This window comes from Theobroma umbraticum, unplaced genomic scaffold (genome assembly GCF_002168275.2).
Source record: "Theobroma umbraticum cultivar Fairchild unplaced genomic scaffold, ASM216827v3 scaffold_51.0, whole genome shotgun sequence".
Taxonomy (NCBI): domain Eukaryota; kingdom Viridiplantae; phylum Streptophyta; class Magnoliopsida; order Malvales; family Malvaceae; genus Theobroma; species Theobroma umbraticum.
The window spans coordinates 8574517-8595064 of NW_018397260.1; the positions used below are offsets into that span (position 1 = coordinate 8574517).

At 36.8% G+C, this 20548-nt stretch overlaps 3 protein-coding genes across 11 annotated transcripts in view; 2 read left to right on the plus strand and 1 right to left on the minus strand.

The window, feature by feature from the left end:
* LOC110416540 (aldehyde oxidase GLOX-like) overlaps positions 1-435 on the plus strand; it is a 1329-nt gene extending 894 nt beyond the window's left edge. The window contains exons 2-4 of the mRNA XM_021428546.1: positions 46-73; positions 202-282; positions 368-435. Coding sequence (XP_021284221.1) covers positions 46-73; positions 202-282; positions 368-435 — 177 coding nt within the window. The remainder of the gene's footprint in view (positions 1-45; positions 74-201; positions 283-367) is intronic.
* Positions 436-5416: 4981 nt separating this feature from the next.
* Positions 5417-10507, minus strand: EMB2757 (Transducin/WD40 repeat-like superfamily protein). Of its 6 annotated transcripts, none has more exons than XM_021429301.2 (13): positions 10291-10507; positions 10161-10223; positions 9960-10031; positions 9817-9873; positions 8999-9189; positions 8207-8277; positions 8004-8097; positions 7669-7735; positions 7343-7425; positions 7140-7186; positions 6571-6677; positions 5913-5976; positions 5417-5737 (listed from the first exon to the last, which is right to left on the minus strand). In XM_021429301.2, exons 1-13 carry the CDS (start codon positions 10473-10475, stop codon positions 5633-5635), a joined length of 1206 nt encoding a protein of 401 aa, XP_021284976.1. In that variant the 5' UTR covers positions 10476-10507; the 3' UTR covers positions 5417-5632. The 6 variants fall into 6 exon arrangements, with proteins under 6 accessions (XP_021284976.1, XP_021284971.1, XP_021284974.1 ...); XM_021429296.2 differs by having other exon boundaries at positions 7140-7242; positions 7312-7425; positions 10291-10506; XM_021429299.2 differs by having other exon boundaries at positions 7140-7231; positions 10291-10504.
* A 1446-nt stretch (positions 10508-11953) lies between these two features.
* Positions 11954-20049, plus strand: LDL3 (LSD1-like 3). 4 transcript variants are annotated; one of them, XM_089783705.1, is made up of 10 exons: positions 11954-11972; positions 12076-12197; positions 12429-14600; positions 14979-15120; positions 15283-17601; positions 17730-17823; positions 17993-18354; positions 18864-19568; positions 19671-19745; positions 19911-20049. In XM_089783705.1, the coding sequence occupies exons 3-10, from the start codon at positions 12550-12552 to the stop codon at positions 19974-19976; spliced, it is 5814 nt and encodes a 1937-aa protein (XP_089639831.1). In that variant the 5' UTR covers positions 11954-11972; positions 12076-12197; positions 12429-12549; the 3' UTR covers positions 19977-20049. The 4 variants fall into 4 exon arrangements, with proteins under 4 accessions (XP_089639831.1, XP_021284103.1, XP_021284104.1 ...); XM_021428428.1 differs by lacking the exon at positions 11954-11972 and having other exon boundaries at positions 12059-12197; positions 15283-15564; positions 15649-17601; XM_021428429.1 differs by lacking the exon at positions 11954-11972 and having other exon boundaries at positions 12059-12197; positions 15283-15558; positions 15649-17601.
* The last annotated feature ends 499 nt before the right edge of the window (positions 20050-20548 follow it).

The following is a 20548-nucleotide window of genomic DNA, read 5'->3' on the forward strand; positions in this document are numbered from 1 at the left end:
AAGGAGTTGCATGTGCATGGCTGAGACGCCAATGCTTTTCTGTAGAAGCTGCCACCCACCGTCGGCTGCGGAGGTGAGGATAAGGTGATGTGGCTGTGAGGCAAAGAGGAGTTGAAACAGGAGGATTGAGAAAATGAACGCTGGGGTCATGTTTGATTGAAGGGGTTTTTGCTTTTGTTTTATGGGTGTTATTTGCTGCAGAAACACTATGGGCTGCTGTTGATCAAGGCTGTCCACTTGGTGCTCCTTATAAATGCCTCGTGAAGGAGCGAAGGAATGAAGGTTTGAAAATCCCACACGCATGTGTGACGCGTGGGATGCTTGTTCTGGTTAGTGAAAACGATGGTTTTTTTGGTTTTAAAATTAGGCAATGTGGAGGAAGGAAGCTGGCCTGGTAGTTGGCTGCTTCGATTTTGGAGTTTTAGGGGCAGATGAATAAATGGTCCAAGGTTTGAATTCGGCTCATTGCTGGTAATATCTTAGTCTGAAGTTGGATTACGTGTTGTCTTTATTCTAATGGGAATGTTAAAATGATTATAAAGTGGGAAGTCATCCTTATAGTTTGATCATTGGTGGATTCTACAAAGTAAACAGGTCGCCCTGGATTTACATTTCATCCTTTTCTGAGTCTCCAATATCTGAACCCACCCTGATGTCAGAGTAAAATCTTGATCACCAAATCAGATGATAAAGAACATAAGAGCCACCAGAGATCAGCTGCATTATTAACCGGCTAAGATGGCTTTGCATTTTCAGTAATTCAGAACTACAATCACTTCTGCCAACATACATTAATCAGAATAAGCATTACAACTCATATGGATATGAGAGCATGCAATGATTGATTTAAAATGAAATATCCTTAATTTACAGGCATTGCTTCCTTTCCAAATGGCTTAGATTCATGGTCCTGCTGCGAATTAGTTCGTTCTTTCCCCCTCTTAGCTCATGTCTATTCTTGGCAATCGTTCGCTTGCTATGCTCTCTTATCTATAAGCATGTAATTAAGTTAAGCTGATAAAAAGAGGAAAAGAGTGTAGCCAGTCCACCGCAGGGACCGTCTGGAGATCTAGACTTTTGCATGATGGGAACGAAAAAAGAGCAAAGTTTTATTGCGAAAATCAAAGAAAACCATGGGCTATAAAAGCTAGCTAGATGCCATGACCTGCCTTTTCCCCAGTACATTTTTTTTTCCATTTCTGATGGAACCTTCAGCCCTTCATCTACGATTGGAAGAAGCAGCATAACTCTAATCTCTCAAATGTAATTTATTCCCTAAATTAACAATGATTAGTCACAAACAAAGAAATTCTCTTTTCATTGATAACACGTGGAAGAAAGTTGCTTTAGGCAGAAAGAGCCACTCAGAGCTGATTCTTCTGATTAGTCGGTGAAGCATATCTATATTTTTTTCTTCTTTGTTCTTTTCCCTTTTTTCATCTTTTTTTTTTTTAATGATTGGTCAAGAGGATATATGCTTGCAGTTATGTTTTACCTTCTGGGTTTTGTTAACCAAGTTAATTGGCCATAAGGTGGTCGTTTTTCTTTTGTTGTTTGTTGTGGCTTTACGTGAATTGATTTTTTTTTTTTTTAGTTTTATGTTTAAGTAATCATTTGATTAGCATTTCCTTCATTTTGGATCTTAAGTTAAATAGTATTATAATAATTTTTTATGCATTGTTTTGTCAAAGGGTATCGTTTGATTTTAATGCAAAACCATAGAATTGAAGACCATGTCAAAAAGGACAAAAGAGGACATTTCAAAAGTAAAGTAAAGAGTTTAAAAACTAAAATTTGATATCCCTAACATATAATTCAATTATTCGCGTAAAGTAAAATTCAAATCCTTTTTCTTCCCTTTGGAAACAAAGTTTTGACTCTTCAAATCGAGTGAAACTAAACTTACAAGTGGAAGTGGTGTTTTAAGGACGGTGCAGCCATGGTTTGTGGTCCGAGCATAAAATTTGGGACATCCAAGAAATGGCTCAAGCCTAGTCTACATCAAACATTAATTAATTAATCTATATATTGCGGTTGAATATAATATAGATTTACAAGACTCGATAAGGAGAAATCCTACCCTTACAAGTAAAAGGAGTTGAAATGACCAATTCGGTTTCAGAAAAAACCAGCCACGAGTCAGGCCATGAGCCAACAATGGTAGCGCCTGGTCGACTGATATCTCAAAACTGATGGATCAGGCCATAGTTCTTCCTTGGAAACTACACCCCTAAGAGCCAAATCTAGACAGGTGGGGACTGTAAGTGACTAACTTACATAAGCCAAGAATTAATGGCTACCCTCCAACCTAAATGTCAAAAGTTTGGCGGCAGAGTTCTCTTTTGGGCTTGGGCTGTACTGCTCTTACACAAATAAAATATCTGTATGAAATGACAAAGTTAAATCTCAGTGTAGGGATCACCCTAAACTTGTCTTTGAAGAAACAGAGATTTTGTTTGTGATGGGAAATGTTCTTTCTTAGGTGTACGTAACTAAAAGAATGATTCTGATTTCTTAGGCCAAACCAAAAGTTGGTTCTTGGAACTTTGGCTCGTGGCTTCGGGGCTCGAGCTGTTTCTTTTCATTCTTTGTTGCCTTGTAACAGCCAACTGTAAAAAGACTTTTCCAGGATTTGTCAATAGTTCAAGGTCTGCAAAAATAGTGTGATTAAGATTGGGACATGAACCTTCTCATGAATTCCCATTATGATTGAACTGGTTGGTGATATCGATTGAAGCTGACAAACCCAAAGACGTGCAAATGAAAACTACAGCATACACAGTGTTCATGAATAATCAAAATGTATAGGAATATTGGAACCTTAATGAGCTGTGCAGATCTTCCTTTGTGTTCTCATGTTCTATATTAATCCACACAAAACATTTATTTTATTTATTTTTATGTCGCCTCAACTGTTCTACAAAACCAGACCTTCGACTTTCCAACCTTCTATCCAATTGAATGAGATACAGTTTGACCCCCCAAGATTCTGCAACATTGTTTTGTTTATTTGTTTTCCCACTGCATTTTCCTCACCTTGCTTGGCCCTTGATGAGTTCAGGTAATTACTTTGATATCAGGACTAAAGGATGTTTGGTGTACGAAACTTATTTTGTTCAAAGGAGCAAGAAAGCGAAGAACACATAAAATATATAATCATGATTAAAATGCTTTGGCAACCCAATTATTCCAGTCAAGAGAATTTTTAGTTGATAAACCTAACCCAAGATCGTACTATTCTTTTAGATTTTATAGATATTTACAATTCTATACATTATCCTCATCATCAAGTCAGAAGTTCTGATGAGTTCAGGAATGTACATAACAAAAAATAATGGAAAAAGTTTTGCTTTCATCTGTTTGACAGTGCTACGTATATTTGATATGGATAGCTGATGCCTGGCTAGTCTAATTCAAGCAGATAATCATAGGAAAGTATAGTTAAAAATTAATTTCCTAATCCTTCAACTTAGACTGATTTATTTCTGATTTTCTAAGCTTCTTGCGAATCGTTATCGAAAATTTCCAAATATAAATGATATCACTGCACACTGTTTTATGTTGATTGTTAAGATAATTATACAAATTCAATGATTTAGTGATATAGTTTGAATATAATACTATTAGTTGGCTAATTAACTAGATAGACTATAATATTATTAGCTGATTAGACTTCAACTATGAATAAGATTAAGTTTTATATACATATACCTCATTCACTTCTATAACATATATACAATTGTTATAATATGGTATACAATTATCTTTACATTTATAAATTTTCTCACTCAATTTTGTATATTCAACCACATCCGAATATTTCAATCATGTTTATCCCTAAAAAGAATAATAATAATAATAATAATCATGGCTTATCTGTACTTTTCTGTTTTTTTTCTTTACATAATATTTATAAAGAGTTGACATTTGTTCTTCTCATAATTTTAGCAATTATAATAACCCAGGTGCTTAACATAGGAATATATATATATATATATATATATATATATGAAATGTAAAAGATATAAAAAATAAAAAAATAAAGTTAAGTCAAACAATATTTATTGTCCTTGGAAGATTGGTGCTTCTAACAGATTAGCTTTCTTTGAAGATTATTGTTTATGGTGGTTTACTTGGAAGGAAATTGAATGATTAGGTAGCAGCAGTGTTACTTTCAAAGCATATAGCAGTGTTCAAATTGATGAAGTCTGATCATTTTAAAAGCTGAACTCGATTCTCAAACTGTCTTTATCTCTTTGCCCCCCAGCCCAGACGTTTCTTGCTTGAATTTGTATTGGATTGGCTTTGGCTTGGCTAGGCATGCAGAATTCAAACATGTCTTAGTTTTATAATGCATTTGGAGAATCTAGACTCCCCTTGGAATAACATTTGCTTATACTTTACAAACACTTCGAGGTGGGTAGCAGACCTTTTCGCTCCTTTGATTATTGCTTTCGTTAATGCAAGGGAAAGAATGGGGTAGGAAGATTCCCAGGAGCACATGGCAAGGACTCTGTTTGCCCACTAACATCAATGAGGCTGTGAACCAAATTAGATGAATGTTGAAATCAATGTTCTTGGCTGCTGCTGTGGAACAAGACAAAACTGATTAAACTAGTCTTGTTTGATGGGGGCATACGACAACTGGTTAAAGTTTATGCTTGGCACGTCGGAAAAGAACGTACATGCTTTGCTCAAGTCCTGCCGTAATGTTTAACTCATCTATTTAATAATTCCACCTTTTTGTTTTATCTATCTAGACTTATGCTATAGAGTTAAAAAGGCATTCAACTCCTTTTCGATGATTACGGTGAGAAGTCAAACCACTATGAAAGCCGAAAATAGAACAAAAAAGGTTTAGTGCCATACCGGATGAATGAGCCGGGCATCCACGGACTTGGGGTCGGCTTGTTTTTGTTTTGTTCATCTGAAAAAGGAGTCATGAAAAGTCATTGTCGTTGAGTAGAGATTAGTTTTCTTTGACGCCAAGTTTCTAGACTGTTGAATAATGAAATCCGGTTATAGTCAAGCAAAGATGAGTTTTAAGAATTCGTATGTAGTTGAAGATGTTTGCTCGAGAATGCATTGATTTTCATGGATGGAGTGTGTCAAGAGACGAGAATGTCAGTATCAAAGTGACGTGTAGTGTTGAGCGAATGGCAAAATTCACCACGTGAAGAACTATCCCCTGGAATCAGCAGCTGTTGTCATATCCACAGGACTATGAGTTATGACAAAATATGGAAGGGCAGTGATGTTGATCGGTCTTGACTCAGATAAGCTTTAATTAGTAGTCTGATTTGAACCCAGTTTAGGGCTTTAAAGCAATGGGATAGCTCCAGGATTTGATCCTTATCTTCCAGATGAGTCCCTAATCTCCTCGTTGTGGTTCAAGATTTGCACTCCTTCCCACTACTTGCTTGTCTCTCAACGGGGCAAAAGGAAGAATATAGGTTCAGAAAGAAATGGTGAATCTTACAGTCAACATTCTCAGGAAAATGTAAGCAAAAGCTGATTTCATCTTTTCTTAAATAAAGGCTGGAAGTGTGACAACATTCACATTGTCACATTAGACTAGAACCCAATTGCTGGAGCAACTTGAGCAGACAGTAGTAGGGTACCAATATTAGTTCTACTCCTGTTTCAAGTTTGAGGAGGATATAGTTCCCATAGTGCAACAGTTGTGTCTTCTGATGCAGAAGCCATCAGCTTGCAGTCGGTTGAGTATGAGACAGAGCTACACTGCAAAAGTAGATAATTTATTTCTAAATTTGTAACATTGAATAACTAATTAACTGCAAGAGAAGAATAGCATGATACATTGAATAAATACACAGACCACACATAATCACACCAGATAGTTCAAAAGAAAAAAAAATGTCAGAATTTCAGGCTTTGAGCCTTCATCGTACCGTAGCATGGTGATATTTCAGAATCGCCAGAGGATTTCCCTTGCGATAATTGTATATTCTAACTCTGCCACCATGAATGAAATAGAGGGTAAGTTAAAACCAACCCTTGCATATAAACCTAATGAAAAGATCAGCATGCAACTAGTTAGCCCCAGTCTGTTTGACATTACGATGTATTAATTTTGCTGGTTTTGACTTCTGAAGAGAAATATAGAACAAGAACTCATTTTGACTGAGGCAAATAACTAAGTTGGAGGCACAATATAGTTCTGCAATCCAGTTTCGAATAATGAAGACTTAAAGTTGCACTTCCATTAGGTTGATTAGTCACATGGAAATCCACTTAAAGTTTGTACTCCATGATGACTTTGATTTTCAATTGCTAATGACTGGAAAAGCATTGGATTTATTCAAATTCAGAATGAACCAATAAACTCATCAAGGAAATCGAAGTAAAGGATTCTTACTTGTCAAGACATACAAAACAGATTTGAGTTATACACATCAATTACTCAATGACAGATTTCCACTTGATAAACTAAAATTGCAAATAATATCCAGTAAATTTGAGGTTCAGTTTAAGGATGCATGCCCAAAGATCTGAAATATTAAATATTCAGGAAAAATGGAAAAAAAAAATGAAAAATGTGATACAAACCTATGGTCCCAGCCAGCAGTTGCAGCGATTTTACAATCTGACCGAATTGAGGTACAGGATATGCCTGGCCGTTCTAAACTAATTTCTTTCTTAACAACACAAGAACCCTACATCAAGTAGAACATAACATAAGAAGCATTTAAGAAAATAATGTGACTTACACCATTGCTATGTGAAGCCAGAACTCAAGAAGTTAAGCAAAGAACTCTAGCAGCCCTTAACACATCAAAAGATTCAAAATCTCATCCACTTTTTGTTTGCCTCTATCATAATGCAGACCAAGATTAATGTGAAAGAGCAGACATATGTCACTAAAACTAGCACTATTATCCATTTGATGTCACTCTTTGACATTACCTGACAACTGGATCCACACAACCATACAAATGCATATAATCATCTAGACACACCACCGAAACATTTGGCCAATAATTTCCAAAATGAAGATTTCATAGTCAAAACTAAAGGGCATGTCAATCTGTATTTTTGTTAGCAACCAGCTTATAAGTCATGAAACAGGAGTCCACGGGAGGTTTAAAGGGGAATGATGTAAAAACAATGAGAATTACCATGGGATGATCCAAATTGTAAATTACAATCTTGTCATCTGCCGCCCCTGAGATACCTCCATTGCATGATCCATCAATGCATAAACTTAGAACTGCATACGAACTAAGCAATAAAACATACTTTATAAAGAAAAAGAAATGAGAAAAGGATGATGAAGATGAAAGAGAATACATGTGAAGTCTCCATATTCTGGGTTGCCCACCTGGCTCTGAATGGAACCTCACAGAAGTTACAGGAACCCCTGGATTACGTATATCCCACCAAAGAATGGAACCATCCTCATAACTAGTACATACAGCAAACGGTTCCATAAGTGACAATATATTAGATAGCATTCCAAAAGTAGGACACCAAATCACAATCTCTAATTCAACCTTCTTTTGAAAAACTGATTCCACAGTTTTGAAGAGCACCAATCATAAACAATAATTATTTTCCTTTTACTTTTTGAGAATAATTCAAGAAGAGAAAATGGGAGGTCTTAAAAACAATTTGGGTGCAGTGCACAGAGATATCAGGGACACAAACCCAGCCAAGACATTAAGAAAACCCTGTGATCCAGGTAGTAAAAAGGATTGAACTGCCATGCACATTCCTGCCAAAAAACCAGTTATAGTTTTAGATGCCTCAACAATCAACGAGCACAATGACAATCATCAGGAAGGACATTACAAAACAAAACTTCCTATAGAATTGTTATCAAATATAGATATGCCAGTATGTTTCTAAAGGAAAGCACTATCACAAGTCATCATTACAATGATGGCAATGTATAATCAGAAAAATGATTAGTATCCTAGAGGTGATTTATCAATGCAAAACTTGCAATGTGCTAAGTCAAAAGTAACGTATCAGATAATGACCTCTCTCCTTAGTAGAGAAACTGGAAGAACCACCAAAGTTGTCTAGAGGTAGCCGTACAGATCTTTCACCAGTATTGAGATCCCAAATCTCAACCTTAGCATATTAAACATGTGGAAACAATCAGAAATAAGATATTGCAAATAAATAAAGGAAAACAAGAGAAAATTGAATAGCAAAATAAATTCAAAAGCAGCACATTGACCTCAGAAGATTGTTCTCCTGCCATAGCCACATACTTAAGTCCTTCAACATATGTTTCTTCTATAAATCCACCTAGCAAATGATTGAGTAGGCCATAGCAATGAAATTTTTATAGAATCGACAAGCAGTCAACATGAAAATATGCAGAAAGTATCGGCAAGAGAAATCTAAAGTAAAATTTTGCCACTTAAAAACAATTATCCTGTACAATAAGGTCAAAATGTAGGAAAAACTAGCACATACATGGCTATCTCTAGGGATCAAGCCCCACTTTCCTTGTTAAAGAAAAAAATGCAAAAAAAGAAAAGGAAAAAGGACTATGATTTGTTTCCAAGATGCATCTTCCATTCCAGATTATAGCCAATCCCTCGAAAAGGGCCGCGTATGCTATATTGCTTACAAGATAAAACTACAAGAATTGGTCCCAACATAAGACATAATTGAAGAAGTGGTTGCTGTGCATATCGCAACCAGGATGGTTTAAACAACAGTAAGATATAAAAATGAAATATTACTACAACCATTCCAGCCCCCATTTCCCAATTCACATGCAAAAATTCTAACATTTTTTTTCTACTTTCGGAGAGAGCATCTCCCTTCTTTCGTTGTTAGATAAGCCATATTAAGTCCTGACCATAAGTATTGATCAGGAAAAAAATGGCCCCTTGAGTCCATTTCTGAATCAAGATAACTCATCGAGAATTTAACCCTATAGAGAGGAGAGTAAGTTGTCACAAAGATTTATGCAGAAAACCTGCATGAATCTCATAATAAAACATTATTTTAGACAAACCTTGAAAGGTGTTGGAACCCTCTACTTGATTTTCTGCAGTCTTTCCTCTGCTATCATCGGAACTTTCTATATCAACAGTTTCCTTCCCTAGCACCTCAGGGTAAGCTTGCTTCGCATTAGCAATAGGTTTCTTCACCAAAGAAAGCTTGCAAAAGTGGTAAGCATTTGTCCTGATTGTAAGTGAAGGTGCCCTGTCAAGAACCAAAATAGTAGTAAGATGAGATTCCAACTTATAAGTTATAAGCAGATATTGCTGGTGGGTGGCATCAAAAACAAAATAATTAATCATGAAGAATTTCTAAAGATCCCTGATCTGTCGGCATGCCGATGAAACTCAGATTAACAAAAGATCTAAAAATCTCATTAATAAAATAAAGCCGTAAATGACAAAAATATAGATGAAAAACTTCTATTTGACACAAGATAACAGATATGGCAATCTAATCCCTTGTAACTTCGATGCAAGAACAGATTAACTTGGTTCAACACACCAGCATGTAATTCTCCATATTTTCAACATTCAAGCCATTATTCTACAAAATAATAAAACCTGATACTCAAAAGAAAAAAGACTTTTAGTCATTTAATCTCTAAATTGTTGTTGGTTGACAATACATACCAGTTATCTATAAACACTGCATGGAATACTGTTAAACTTCATAGTTCATATTATCGAAATTAAGGCATTTCATCAAATGAAAGAAATTAGCCATCCACATTTTTCCGCAATGCATAAACAACTTCAGAAAACAAGCATTCATAAGGCAGAACATCGCCACTATTCTCAATGAAGAATGAAGTTCAAAGTGCTGAGTCACCTGGAGAGACCTCCCTCTTCTATGTCCCAACACTTGACAGTTCCATCCCTGCCCTGACTATACATGTTAGAAAAACATGAGAAAAAAACCATTCAGCTTACATTTCCAGAAACAATAAAACAAAACAACCAACGAAAATTCACCTGATAACTTTGTTGGTACCCGACAAAGAACTACAAGCAACGGCTATAATCCCATGGGCAGCACTATGCGCCCTATAAAATAACAAGAGAACAATCAGAGTTATCAACAAAAACAAGCTCGATTTCGTCAAAGAAAAAGAAGAGAGAGAGAGAGAGAGAGAGACAAAGGAAATAAGAAATTAAAAGAAGAATGACAACAACCATGCAGATGATACTGTGCGATGCTGAATCGTGTCCCAGATCCGCAACTCACCATCTGTAGAGCTGAAATGGAATCCCCCCATTAATTTTGTGTTAAAAATTTTATAAAAAAGGAAAGTTGGGGATTTACCCGGTGAACAGAATAGGTCTCGACGGATGGAAACAAGCATCGGTGACGGAAGCGCGGTGACCTCTCAGCACAGCCACCGGGTCAGGCGGTGGTCTCTTGCTCTTAGAGCTCATTCTTTGCTTCGAGTCTAAGCGGAATAGTTGCCCCAACGCTTTTTCACTTTTTTTCTTTTTCTTATTTTCCATGCATGGCCCAAAAAATTAATTTTGATAAATAAATAAAATTTCTTTTTAAGTTTTTTTTTGTTAGTAAGTGATCCAACATTTAAACACCATATAATATAAAACATAAAATCATGAACATAAAGATTTATATACTTATTCAAATCAATTAATTCGATTTTCATCCACTTTATAGAAATAGTTTTATTTTTTAAAATTTTCTAAATTTTTCTTTTCACTTAATAACTTACTATGGAAAATTTTTGACATTATCTCTTTTCTATGATTAATATAATCTTATTTTGGAAAGAAATCAAGAATTTGCTCTTCTATTAGTAATATTTTCTTAATTAGGTAATTTGTTACTAATTTTTTTTCCTTTAAAGTAGTTGACAAATCAATGCCATTGAATGGCATATGTATGAAACGAGAAAGAGAAAGGTGGAAATATAAGAAGTTGATGTTCAAGAATAAAAGCTAAATAGTTGTTTAAATAATGAAAAATAACAAAACATATTAAATGTCACATGTGCATATTAATTTTCAATATTTAAATTAGACAAAAAAATTAATACTAGTATAAATACAAGATATATAAGATTTATAAAAATTATTAAATCATCTAATTATAAATCTTATTCAGTAAAGTGATTTAAAATCATAATTCTTAACATGAGATTAAAATCATCTAGTAAACTTATTTTAAAAGATCGAGAGATAATAAGAATTGAATAAATAGTTTTAAATTAATTAATTATTTGTTTAGATTTTATATAAATGCTTTGTATTTTTTGTTATTTAATAAAAAATCTTTCACATCTTTTAATAAATAAGAGAGATAGCTTGTAAATAACTAAATTTTAATAAAAACTGATGAAAATAATTTTATGAATGGTAGTTTTGCATTATATTTAATTTTTATAGGTATTTCATATGATTATATAAGTGATATATTGATATTAATATTTTAATAAAAAATATAAATTATAAATTGACTTTTTTTTTGTTGCATACGAGAAGTTAAACATCAATACATAAAAATAAATAAATAAAATTTGAAATTAAAAAAATAAAATAATTATTATGTGATACATTTTATTTTTTATAAAATTTTAATATACTTAAATATGAAAAATTTACACGAATGAAATACATTTATCACTTACCTTAGTAAAATAATAATTATAAAATTCGTTAATTTAGTTAATTCATTGTAAATCTTTTAAATCTAACAGATCTTGTTTAACAAATTTAACGGATTATCATAATAAAATTAACTATTTTAATGAAATTAACTGAATCAAATCAATTGCTTTTAATTGATCTTCTCAACTCTTGTTTAAATTTAAATATTATAATTTTTTATTTAAATTAAAATCCTCATTTAGAATTTTGGTGTATGTCTACACATTGAGATCAAATTTGCAAAACCAAAGTGAGTTGGTTCCATCCAGCAGAAAAAATTGGCGTGGAGCGAAAAAAAATAGACGGGGGCACTCCTCCGAGGCCTAATTTGCAAAGGTTCGTTATTTCCTATTTAAATTTTATTTCCTCATGAGAATAAATAGGTCTATTATTTAAACGTTTACCATTTAATTTTTTTTCCATGACACCGTGGTCGCAGCGCAATATACAGGGCGTGAGCTTCTCTAACTCCAGAAAACAAAGACGCTAACGTGCGCCTCTCACTCTCGTCAAATTCCATTAACGCCACCGTTTTCACTGCTTTCGAGCTTCGTCCCTCAGGTCTGGTTTGTTCTCTCTCTCTCTCTCTCTTTTCCTAGGCCTTACTAATTCTCTTAAAAACCCTAGGTTTTTTGTTTGTATTTTGGAAATCTTATTTCCTCATTGGATTCCATGCACTAGAGAGAGTAGAACTAATGCATTGACGATAGATTGTGGAAAACTCATTAATTGTAAGAAACTCTGTATATTTTTAGCTGTGAATATAATTTTTTTTTTGGTTAAATGTTTTAGGATTTGACAAGGCGTTGGACCATTTGGTTTTCGCTCTGAATTTGTTGGATATGGCTTTAGTTGCTTGAAGGAGGGATTCTTTACTTGAAATTATGAGCTTTGGTTTTGTGGTAATTGAGAGATGGAAAGTGATGATGGTTCAAATTCCCAGGCAGGTCCGGAATTGCAATTTGATATGGGGAATAAAGTTGAGCTAGGGTTAGAAAAGGATTCATTGCAGCACTCATTGAAACCTAGGAACAAGAAAATGGAGAGTGGTGGGGGGTCTAAGAAAAGAGTAAAGGTTACGCCGGTGGAGGTTGGTTTTGATTCGGATGATGATGAGCCCATTGGATCTTTGTTGAAGTTAAGGAAACCTAAGAATCCTAAAAAGATTAAGGCTGCATTGGAGGGCAGTGTTGAGAAGTGCCACAAGGTTGAAGTTAAGGCACACAAAATTTTGGGTGAGGATGAGGAGGATTTGGGGGAAATGAATGATACCTTGGCGAGCTTTAGGAAGAAGTTGAAGTGTCCCAAGAAAGATATTGAACCTGGAACAATGAGGGGAAGGGGTTATGCTTTGAATGAGTCTGTGGAGGATGATGGGGTTTTGGATGGAAAATCTGTGTCGAAGACTGTGGAGAAAGGTCAGGATATTGGTGAAGACAGATCTAATGTGATTACTGATAAAGGAGTTGAAAGAAAGAGTACAGGGAAAGTAAGGAGAGGCAAGTTTGATTCGAAAGCAAAGGCCATTGGGGATGATGATGATTCAGAAGGGTTGGAATCACAGGTTGAGGAAGATCAGAATGAGGGAGGCTTGTGGCCTGGGGAAGTTTCAGATCAGCCTTTGGATGAGAAGTTGGAAGAGTCCTTGTCAACCTTTTTTCAGAGGGCGCAATCTGGTTTACAAAGGAAGTCTCGTCCAAATTTGAGTTTGAAACAGAATTGCAAGGCTACCCATCATGCTTTTGTTTCAAAAAATCCCAGCAGAAATTGTGATGGCAGTTCTCTTTCAGTTTCTGGTATAAGCTTGTTGCATTCAACATCCAAAGAATGCAACACAGCAGTGAATCAAAGATTTGATGATGGTGTGTGTCAACAAGAGACCATTTTGGAGCCATGTGACTTCAATGTCCAAAAAGGACCCATTGAAGATCCATGTAGGTCACCTAAAGTTTGTGAAAAGGATGGAAATCGGCATTCCAATATTCAGCGCAGGGACAATTGTTCGGCAGTTGACCAGAGAGGTAAACCAGAAAGTGAAGGTTTAAAGGATGGGTTAGAGCTTCAATCTACTGCCAAAACAGGCAGTTTAGTGCCCTGTGTAGTAGAAATGGCTAACTCTCTTTCTTCCTCAAACCTGATGGAAGAAATCCATGGATCTGGTGCTGGAGGTTTGGTTCCACAGTCTATGGGCATTTCAAACGAATATATTTTGAGTGCAGATCCAGAGATTTATTCAGTTGGGAAAGAAAACTCTAATGACGAGTTGTTAAACAAGTCTTATGAAAATGCTTGTGAAGAGACTGCAAAATTGGAAAGTGGCTTTGTTTTCAACCAATATCAGGAAGGTTCACAACAAATTCAACTTAACCTGTCTCTATCTGCTGTTGATTCACTGAAGATGGAAGAGACTTGCAGTGATGGTCCAAATACTTGTGCTGAGGAAAAGTCTTTAGAAACCCATGTTCATCCCAATGAACTTGTTGCCTCCATTCGGAGGTGCAACTCTGCTTTGCATCAACCATCTGAAGATGCATCCCATGGGGCCTGTGTTCCCAGCCATGATTGTTTTTCCATCAATGAAGTGGCTGATGGAGATTCTCCTACATCCTTAACACCTGATGAAAATGAAAGTTGCCATGAAGATGCGGTCTCTCTGCCTAGTTCTGAAATCAAAGACAGTAAGTTATCATCTATCCAGCGTGCTGGGCGCAATATTAAAAAGCGCAGGCATGGAGATATGGCTTATGAAGGGGACGCCGATTGGGAGAATTTGATAAATGAGCAAGGTTTTTTTGGAAGTCAGCAGTTTGTAGACAGTGATCGTTCCTTTAGAGCAAGAGAGAAGTTTGATGAAGCTGCAGTGTCGGCTGGACTGAAAGCTCGTGCGGTAGGTCCAGTTGAGAAGATCAAATTTAAGGAGGTCTTGAAGCGTAGAGGTGGGCTACAGGAATATTTGGAATGCAGGTTTGTGATTTTTTTTTCTTATAATTTTGTTTACTTATAGTTATTATTATGAATTATTTTGTGAGTATGAGCTCCTGTTTTGTGCTCACATCTCTTTTTTTTTTTTTTAAATTTTAAACTATAGCGAATTAATTACTGTCGAGACCTTGTGCACCACATGGCATCTTTTATGGAAACTTTTTGTTTTTATGATTTGGGATTTGCCCTATAACTTGGAATTATTCATATAATTTACTTGTATATTCAAGAATTCCTATTCTGGTCTCTTTCTGCTATAGGAGTGGATCTAATTGCCGGTTCCCAGTGTGTTACCCTCTGATTTTTCTATTTTAAAAAGCTCTGATTTCTTCAATGGAATTTAATCGCTCGGTGCTGCAGGAATCATATCTTAGGTCTTTGGAGTAAAGATGTTACTCGTATTTTGCCTCTTGTTGACTGTGGTGTGACTGATACTCCTTCAGAGGGTGAACCAGCCCGGGCTTCCCTAATTAGGGAGATATATGCATTTCTTGATCAGAGTGTAAGTGTTTACTCTTTAATGAGTCAGAATCTGTTATATATGTTTTTTGATGGATAAGATTTCTTATATTTTGTAATATCTCATCTTTTAGTACCTTTGGGGTATATTTAATGTTGATCTTGAAGTGTTAAAGAAAATCGAATGCTAACCTCCTTTTCGCAGGGTTATATAAACTTCGGAATTGCTTCCAAGAAAGAGAAGGCAGAACTTAACGCGAAGCATAACTATCAACTTCTAGAGGAAGAAAATTTTGAAGGTAGTTCTGGGGCCTCCATTGCTGATTCAGAGGATGGAGTTGCCTTTATCCTTGGTCAGGTCAAGACTCCTGAAGCTCCTGTGGAGGCAAAGAATGGTGTTAGAGTTGATGATCAAAACCTGGCATCTGAAGCCAAATTATGTGAAGTATTGGTTGATTCGATCACACCAGAATTACCTAATGTAAAAGTACAAGAAGAATGCCTAAGTGATAATTGCCAGCAAAATGACAGCATTGATGCAAAACTAAACCCTGGATTGATTAATTTGCAGGTTCCAAGTGCTGATCTATCTTGCAATGCAGTTGACATGGGAATTGCCCCTGTAGTAACTCTGGAAGAAAGGAATGACTCACAATATGTTCAATCTGCTGCTGATGATAATCCTCACTGGAATGATCACTTGAAGGGTGATTCAGAGGTCAGAAAGAAAATCATAGTTGTCGGAGCTGGTCCTGCTGGATTGACTGCTGCACGCCACTTGCAACGCCAGGGATTTTCTGTTGTTGTACTTGAGGCTAGGAATAGGATAGGAGGTCGTGTTCATACAGATTGCTCCTCTCTTTCTGTACCTGTGGATCTTGGGGCTAGCATTATTACAGGAGTTGAGGCTGACGTTTCCACTAATAGAAGACCAGATCCTTCATCATTGGTTTGTGCACAGTTGGGGCTAGAGTTGACTGTGTTGAATAGTTCCTGTCCTCTGTATGACATTGTAACTGGTCAAAAGGTTCCTGCAGATCTGGACGATGCTCTGGAAGCTGAATACAACACTCTTCTTGATGACATGGTGTTTCTTGTTGCTCAAAAAGGTGAAAAAGCAATGAGAATGTCTCTTGAGGATGGTTTAGAATATGCCCTTAAAAGGCATCGCATGGCAGAAATAGGAGCAGATATTGAAGAAACAGAATCGCATTCTTCTGTGGAAGCTTTCTATGATGCCAAAGCAAGCAATGTCATTGGAAATTTTCCTGAAGAACAGTGTTCTAAAGAGGAGATTTTGAGTTCTCTTGAGAGAAGGGTTATGAATTGGCACTATGCCCATTTGGAGTATGGTTGTGCTGCTTCGCTTAAGGAAGTGTCTCTTCCCCACTGGAATCAAGATGATGTTTATGGCGGATTTGGAGGACCTCATTGTATGATTAAAGGGGGTTACAGCACAGTGGTTGAGTCTCTTGCAGAGGGACTTCTCGTCCACTTGAACCATGTGGTCACAAACATTTCATACAGCCCAAAGGATTCTGGAATTGATGATAGTCAACATAGGCAGGTCAAAGTTTCCACTTTAAATGGCGGTGAGTTTTCAGGAGATGCTGTGCTTATTACTGTGCCACTTGGTTGCTTGAAAGCGGGAGCCATAGAGTTTTCTCCTCCATTGCCCCAATGGAAACATTCTTCCATACAGCGGCTTGGTTTTGGAGTTCTTAATAAAGTAGTCTTGGAATTCCCAGAAGTGTTTTGGGATGATACCGTGGATTACTTTGGAGTGACTGCTGAGGAAACCGATAGTAGGGGCCATTGCTTTATGTTTTGGAATGTCAGAAAAACTGTTGGGGCTCCTGTTCTTATAGCCTTAGTGGCTGGTAAGGCAGCTATTGATGGTCAAAGTATGAGCTCATCAGATCATGTAAACCATGCAGTAATTGTTCTCCGTAAACTTTTTGGAGAGGCTTCAGTTCCTGATCCAGTTGCCTCAGTAGTGACTGATTGGGGCAGGGATCCTTTCAGCTATGGTGCTTACTCCTATGTTGCCATTGGAGCATCTGGAGAAGACTATGATATGTTGGGAAGGCCGGTTGAGAACTGCCTATTTTTTGCTGGAGAAGCCACCTGCAAGGAGCATCCCGATACGGTTGGTGGTGCGATGTTGAGTGGACTTCGAGAGGCTGTGCGACTAATTGACATATTCACTACTGGAAATGATTATACAGCGGAAGTAGAGGCAATGGAAGCTGCACAGAGACAGTCAGAATCAGAAAAGGATGAAGTCAGGGATGTAATTAAGAGACTTGAAGCAGTTGAACTTTCTAATGTCTTGTACAAGAACTCTTTGGATCGAGCTCGACTTTTGACCAGGGAAGCTTTACTGCAGGACATGTTCTTTAATGTGAAAACCACTGCAGGTCGATTGCATCTGGCCAAAAAGTTGTTGGGTCTCCCAGTTGAATCCTTGAAATCCTTTGCTGGGACAAAGGAAGGGCTTACCACACTCAATTCATGGATGCTGGTATTATTGCTTTTCATGATTTAGTATCCTCCCTTGAGTCCTAAGGTGGATTTTCTTCAAGTGATGCTTATTTTAGTGTCATTAAATAATAGCCTTTGATGTTCCTTGTGTTGAATTGAAATTTATAGGATTCGATGGGGAAAGACGGGACTCAACTCTTGCGCCATTGTGTTCGTCTTCTTGTGCTTGTTTCAACTGATCTAGTTGCTGTTCGTTCATCAGGTATTGGTTTACTTTATGTGTGCCACATTTTTTATCATTCATAGTGTACTTGCATGGCATGTGTGAATTTTTTGTTTGAATGTGCATTTTTCTTGGCTTTTCCAGAAAGTAGTATGTGATGAATAAAGGTGGCTAAGATGGCATTTTTTTAATGATTATTTATTTTTAGGCATAGGGAAAACTGTGAAGGAAAAAGTTTGTGTACATACAAGTCGTGACATACGTGCTATCGCAAGCCAGCTGGTTAATGTGTGGCTGGAAGTCTTCCGTAAGGCAAAAGCTTCTTCAAAGAGAAAATTCCTTAAAGATGCAGCTTCAGGAAAGCCACCTCTACGCTCACATCATGGTGCTTTTGAGAATAAAAGGAGCTTGCAGGATCCCTCGTCTGCTGGAAGCCAATATCCAGTCAATGTGAAGGAGAATGGCAAATCAATGGGGGTGGAGGCTGTCAACCTAGCAATGTCTGAGGAAGAGCAGGCTGCCTTTGCTGCTGAAGCAGCTGCTCGAGCTGCAGCAAAAGCAGCTGCTGAGGTTTGTTCTTTCTTTTACCCATTTTACCGTGGCATATCTACGTTGATGCAGTGTCCTTAACCAACTGTCACTTGGATACTACCTTGCAAAGGGCTTTATTTGTGCTTATGGACAAAGTCGTCTGTCTTTTCCTTGTTTCTCTTAAAGACCAAAAAACTTATAGAGCTTATCTCTTGTTTTGCTGTTATTTTCTGAACATACAGCCATCTCATATAAGTTTTTAAGAATATTTCATTTGTTTTATGAAAGAATTGACGGACATGCTTCTATTTCCTTTTGATCAAGTTGATATCATTAGTTGATAGACTGGCCAAATTTGGATAACTTGTGACAGTATTTTACATCACTTTGAAAATGCAAAGAGTTTCCTAACTCTGCATCCTACAAACATGTTATTCATATACTTGTGCTTTTCTTCTTCGCTAAAAAAATTTATTTCCTTGTTTCTTCTTCTTCTTCGGTGGTTATGCACTTGTGTTTATAAATAGATTAACTATTGTACCCTGTAGGCACTTGCATCCACAGAAGCCAACTGCAACAAATTGCTGCAGCTTCCCAAGATTCCTTCTTTTCACAAATTTGCGAGAAGGGAGCAATATGCTCAAATGGATGAAAGGAAGTGGCCTGGTGGTGTATTGGGAAGACAAGATTGTATATCGGAAATAGACTCTAGGAACTGCAGAGTTAGGGACTGGTCTGTTGATTTCTCTGCTGCATGTGTTAACCTTGACAGTTCCAGAATGTCAGTAGATAACCTGTCTCAGAGGAGTCATTCTAATGAGATTGCTAGCCACTTGAAACTTAGAGAGCACTCAGGAGAAAGTTTGGCTGTGGACAGCAGTATCTTCACAAAAGCATGGGTTGATACTGCTGGTAGTGGGGGGATTAAGGATTATCATGCCATTGAAAGATGGCAGTCTCAAGCAGCTGCTGCTGATCTAGACTTCTTCCATCCAACAATGCATGTGAAGGATGAGGAAGATTCATATGCTAGTTCTAGGCAACCCACCTGGAAGCATGATGGACGAGCGAATGAGAGCTCCATATCCCAAATTACAGTAAACAAGGAGCGATTTAAAAATCATCCTCGTGGAGCTGATCGTATTAAACAGGCTGTTGTTGATTATGTTGCATCATTGCTAATGCCCCTTTATAAGGCCAGAAAAATTGATAAGGAGGGATACAAATCGATAATGAAGAAAACTGCAACAAAAGTTTGTGTCTTCTCTTCCGCCTCTTGTCTTTCACTCCTTAGTTCTCAACCTCCTTTCTGCCTCTACTTCACTCTGGTCTTACCATTTTAGTTTCTTTACCAGGTTATGGAGATAGCATCGGATGCAGAGAAAAACATGGCTATTTCTGAATTTCTTGATTTCAAGCGCAAAAATAAGGTGTGCATTATATTTTATACCGTATAAGGTTATATGCCTTATTAACCCAGTCTACCTATTGGACCTGTTAATATGCCTTTTTTTTTTTATTTAGGAAAAGGGGGGATTCGAACCCAGTTCTTTGATTTCTTGATCAAACTTAATTTGGATGCCTTTGACATGCAGATTCGTTCCTTTGTGGACAAATTGATTGAGAGGCACATGGCAATGAAGCCAGTCATGAAACCATGATGGTGTTAAGGATTGGCTGGTTTTGCTTTATTGGCTGCTTCTCTGCAAGACCTATGAGGGCCTCTCTCTGCGTCAGTTCACTGCCTTCAATGATGGTGGTGCAGCACAAATGGTTTTACAATCTGCAGTTCATGGTCCAGAAGGTGTCCATGGAAGAACACAATTCAGTGTTTTACAATCTCAATTGACCCTCAAAGCAAAAATCACTCAAGTTGATGCCTTCTTGTAAATTTTATTGGAACTGTTACTGGGCTGTGGTAGAGGAGGCTGTTTTTGGATGTTGAATTGGCTTCTTTATTATGAATGGGCTCAATAAAAGTGTTGTGGCTCATCCATCTCTTCTGGATTGTGGGGTTGGAAGATGACATATATTAGTTGGCTTAACATTGTTGTACTTGGAAGGGTAGTAGTCAAGACCCAAAATTTTATTCTGGGATTCCGACAGATGAGACATTACTGGACCTTTTTTCATCTTTGATGTGTACAGCTCAGTATTCTTTTAGTGATGACAAGCGTACAGAGATCTTCTATCTGGAAATACTTCAATATTGTCCTGATTTTTTAAATGAACA

Excerpts from the sequence above, each read along its gene's own strand:
- LDL3 (XM_089783705.1), top strand. The coding sequence starts at position 12,550 with ATGGAAAGTGATGATGGTTCAAATTCCCAGGCAGGTCCGGAATTGCAA. Across the intron at positions 17,602-17,729 it reads CACTCAATTCATGGATGCTG|GATTCGATGGGGAAAGACGG; the intron begins GTATTATTGCTT and ends TGAAATTTATAG. Across the intron at positions 19,569-19,670 it reads TGAAGAAAACTGCAACAAAA|GTTATGGAGATAGCATCGGA; the intron begins GTTTGTGTCTTC and ends TTTCTTTACCAG.
- EMB2757 (XM_021429296.2), bottom strand. The coding sequence starts at position 10,475 with ATGGAAAATAAGAAAAAGAAAAAAAGTGAAAAAGCGTTGGGGCAACTA. Across the intron at positions 10,032-10,160 it reads CGCACAGTATCATCTGCATG|GGCGCATAGTGCTGCCCATG; the intron begins GTTGTTGTCATT and ends GTTATTTTATAG. Across the intron at positions 9,874-9,959 it reads GGTACCAACAAAGTTATCAG|TCAGGGCAGGGATGGAACTG; the intron begins GTGAATTTTCGT and ends TAACATGTATAG.